The 1,702-nt window shown below is 60.5% G+C and overlaps 1 protein-coding gene across 1 annotated transcript in view; it reads left to right on the top strand.

The window, feature by feature from the left end:
• The window catches only part of MIOX (myo-inositol oxygenase), a 3,932-nt gene extending 2,563 nt beyond the window's left edge, over positions 1 to 1,369 (top strand). The window contains exons 5-10 of the mRNA XM_006157575.1: positions 26 to 93; positions 193 to 302; positions 373 to 440; positions 521 to 570; positions 650 to 762; positions 836 to 1,369. Coding sequence (XP_006157637.1) covers positions 26 to 93; positions 193 to 302; positions 373 to 440; positions 521 to 570; positions 650 to 762; positions 836 to 944 — 518 coding nt within the window. The 3' untranslated portion in view covers positions 945 to 1,369. The remainder of the gene's footprint in view (positions 1 to 25; positions 94 to 192; positions 303 to 372; positions 441 to 520; positions 571 to 649; positions 763 to 835) is intronic.
• Positions 1,370 to 1,702: the final 333 nt, after the last annotated feature.

The raw sequence follows: 1,702 nt of genomic DNA, 5'->3' as shown, positions 1-1,702 counted from the left end.
CCCCGCCCTGTCCGTCTCCCCCCAGACTGGTTCCACTTGGTTGGGCTCCTGCATGACCTGGGGAAGATCCTGGTTCTGTCAGGGGAGCCCCAGGTAAGGACAGGTGGGAGTGGGTGGCCTGGGGACACCAAGGGGGTTGGGGGGGAGTGCTGCACCTGGTAGCCCCACCCACGGTCGCTGGCTCCTCCCCAGTGGGCTGTCGTCGGTGACACCTTCCCTGTTGGCTGCCGTCCTCAGCCCTCCGTGGTCTTTCGTGACTCCACTTTCCAGGCCAATCCCGACCTCCAGGACCCTCGATACAGGTGCTGCCCTCCCACGTTGCCTGCCCCTCCCAGGCCACTCCCAAGCCCCTCACCCCGTCTCTCACTGCAGCACAGAACTTGGCATGTACCGACCCCACTGTGGGCTGGAGAACGTCCTGATGTCCTGGGGCCACGATGGTGAGGCCTGCAGCCTGGGGGCAGGGGCATTGCGGCCAGCGGCGAGGACCCGCGGTGATGTCCCATGCCTTCACCTGCAGAGTACATGTACCAGGTGATGAAGTTCAACAAGTTCTCCCTGCCCCCGGAGGTAGGTGCGGAGGGCGGAGGGCCTGGTCCCTGTGCCTCTCCTGCCTCTGGGGCGCCCTGAGCAGGCTGTGTACCCCCAGGCTTTCTTCATGGTCCGCTTCCACTCCTTCTACCCATGGCACACGGGCGGCGACTACCGGCAGCTGTGTGACCAGCGGGACCTGGCCATGCTGCCCTGGGTGCAGGAGTTCAAGTAGGGCCACGCTGTGGGGTGGGGATGGGGCCAGAGGACCTTCCTGAGGCTCACTGCCCCTCCCCTGCCACAGCAAGTTTGACCTCTACACCAAGTGCCCCAACCTGCCAGACGTGGAGAAGCTGCGGCCCTACTACCAGGGGCTGGTGGACAAGTACTGCCCTGGCATCCTGAGCTGGTGACGGCCGGCCCACCCAGCCCTGCTGAGGCACAGCCCCACAGCCTGGTGGCGAGCCCAGGGTGAGTGCAGAGAAGCAGGAGCCGGCTCATGAAAGAGGCTGTGTGCTGTGTGCATCTGCCTGGCCCGGGACACACCCTGGAACTGCCTGGCTGCTGGCGCTGAGACAGAACCACCCTGGGACGCCACACACCTGCTCCTTGTGACTATCCTCTGCCTGGCATTGTGTTATCAAAATGGATGAAACCTCCGGAAGCCCACAGAAGCTTATGCTATTCTTCCAAACAATTTTCAGAGCCCCCTTCTCTTTCCCCATTTTCTCTATTTAAAAATGCTAATTCGGAGCACTGGCTCCAGCTCAAGTTCTGCCATCCGCCCACCCTGTAGCCACCCTTGTGTTTTGGCTTGAATAAACTGCTTACTTGCAAAGCCCAGTCTCATTTGTCAAAATTTTGCTGGCTGTGCCCCTACTGTGTCTATTAGGTGCTGGAAAAGTCATGACATGCTTTTCTATGCGAAGTGCATCTTGACTTTCTGACAGCCATGTTACTACTGTCCTCTGTGCTCTTGCCCCTGGGGAAATGAATAGAAGCCAATTTAGATTCAGGTTGGCTTGCTGGGGGCAAGGGCCACCGCCTTGTAGCTTTTCTGTATGGGCCGATGCAGTGTCTACGTTCTGCGTGGTCGGAAGGGAACCACTGGTGCTCCGCTCACTCACACCCTGAGCTCGCGAGGGTGTCGACCTGCGATGTGCCCCCCCCC

Source organism: Tupaia chinensis, unplaced genomic scaffold (genome assembly GCF_000334495.1).
Source record: "Tupaia chinensis unplaced genomic scaffold, TupChi_1.0 Scaffold000548_1, whole genome shotgun sequence".
Lineage (NCBI taxonomy): Eukaryota > Metazoa > Chordata > Mammalia > Scandentia > Tupaiidae > Tupaia > Tupaia belangeri.
This window is presented reverse-complemented; position numbering and strand designations above follow the sequence as displayed.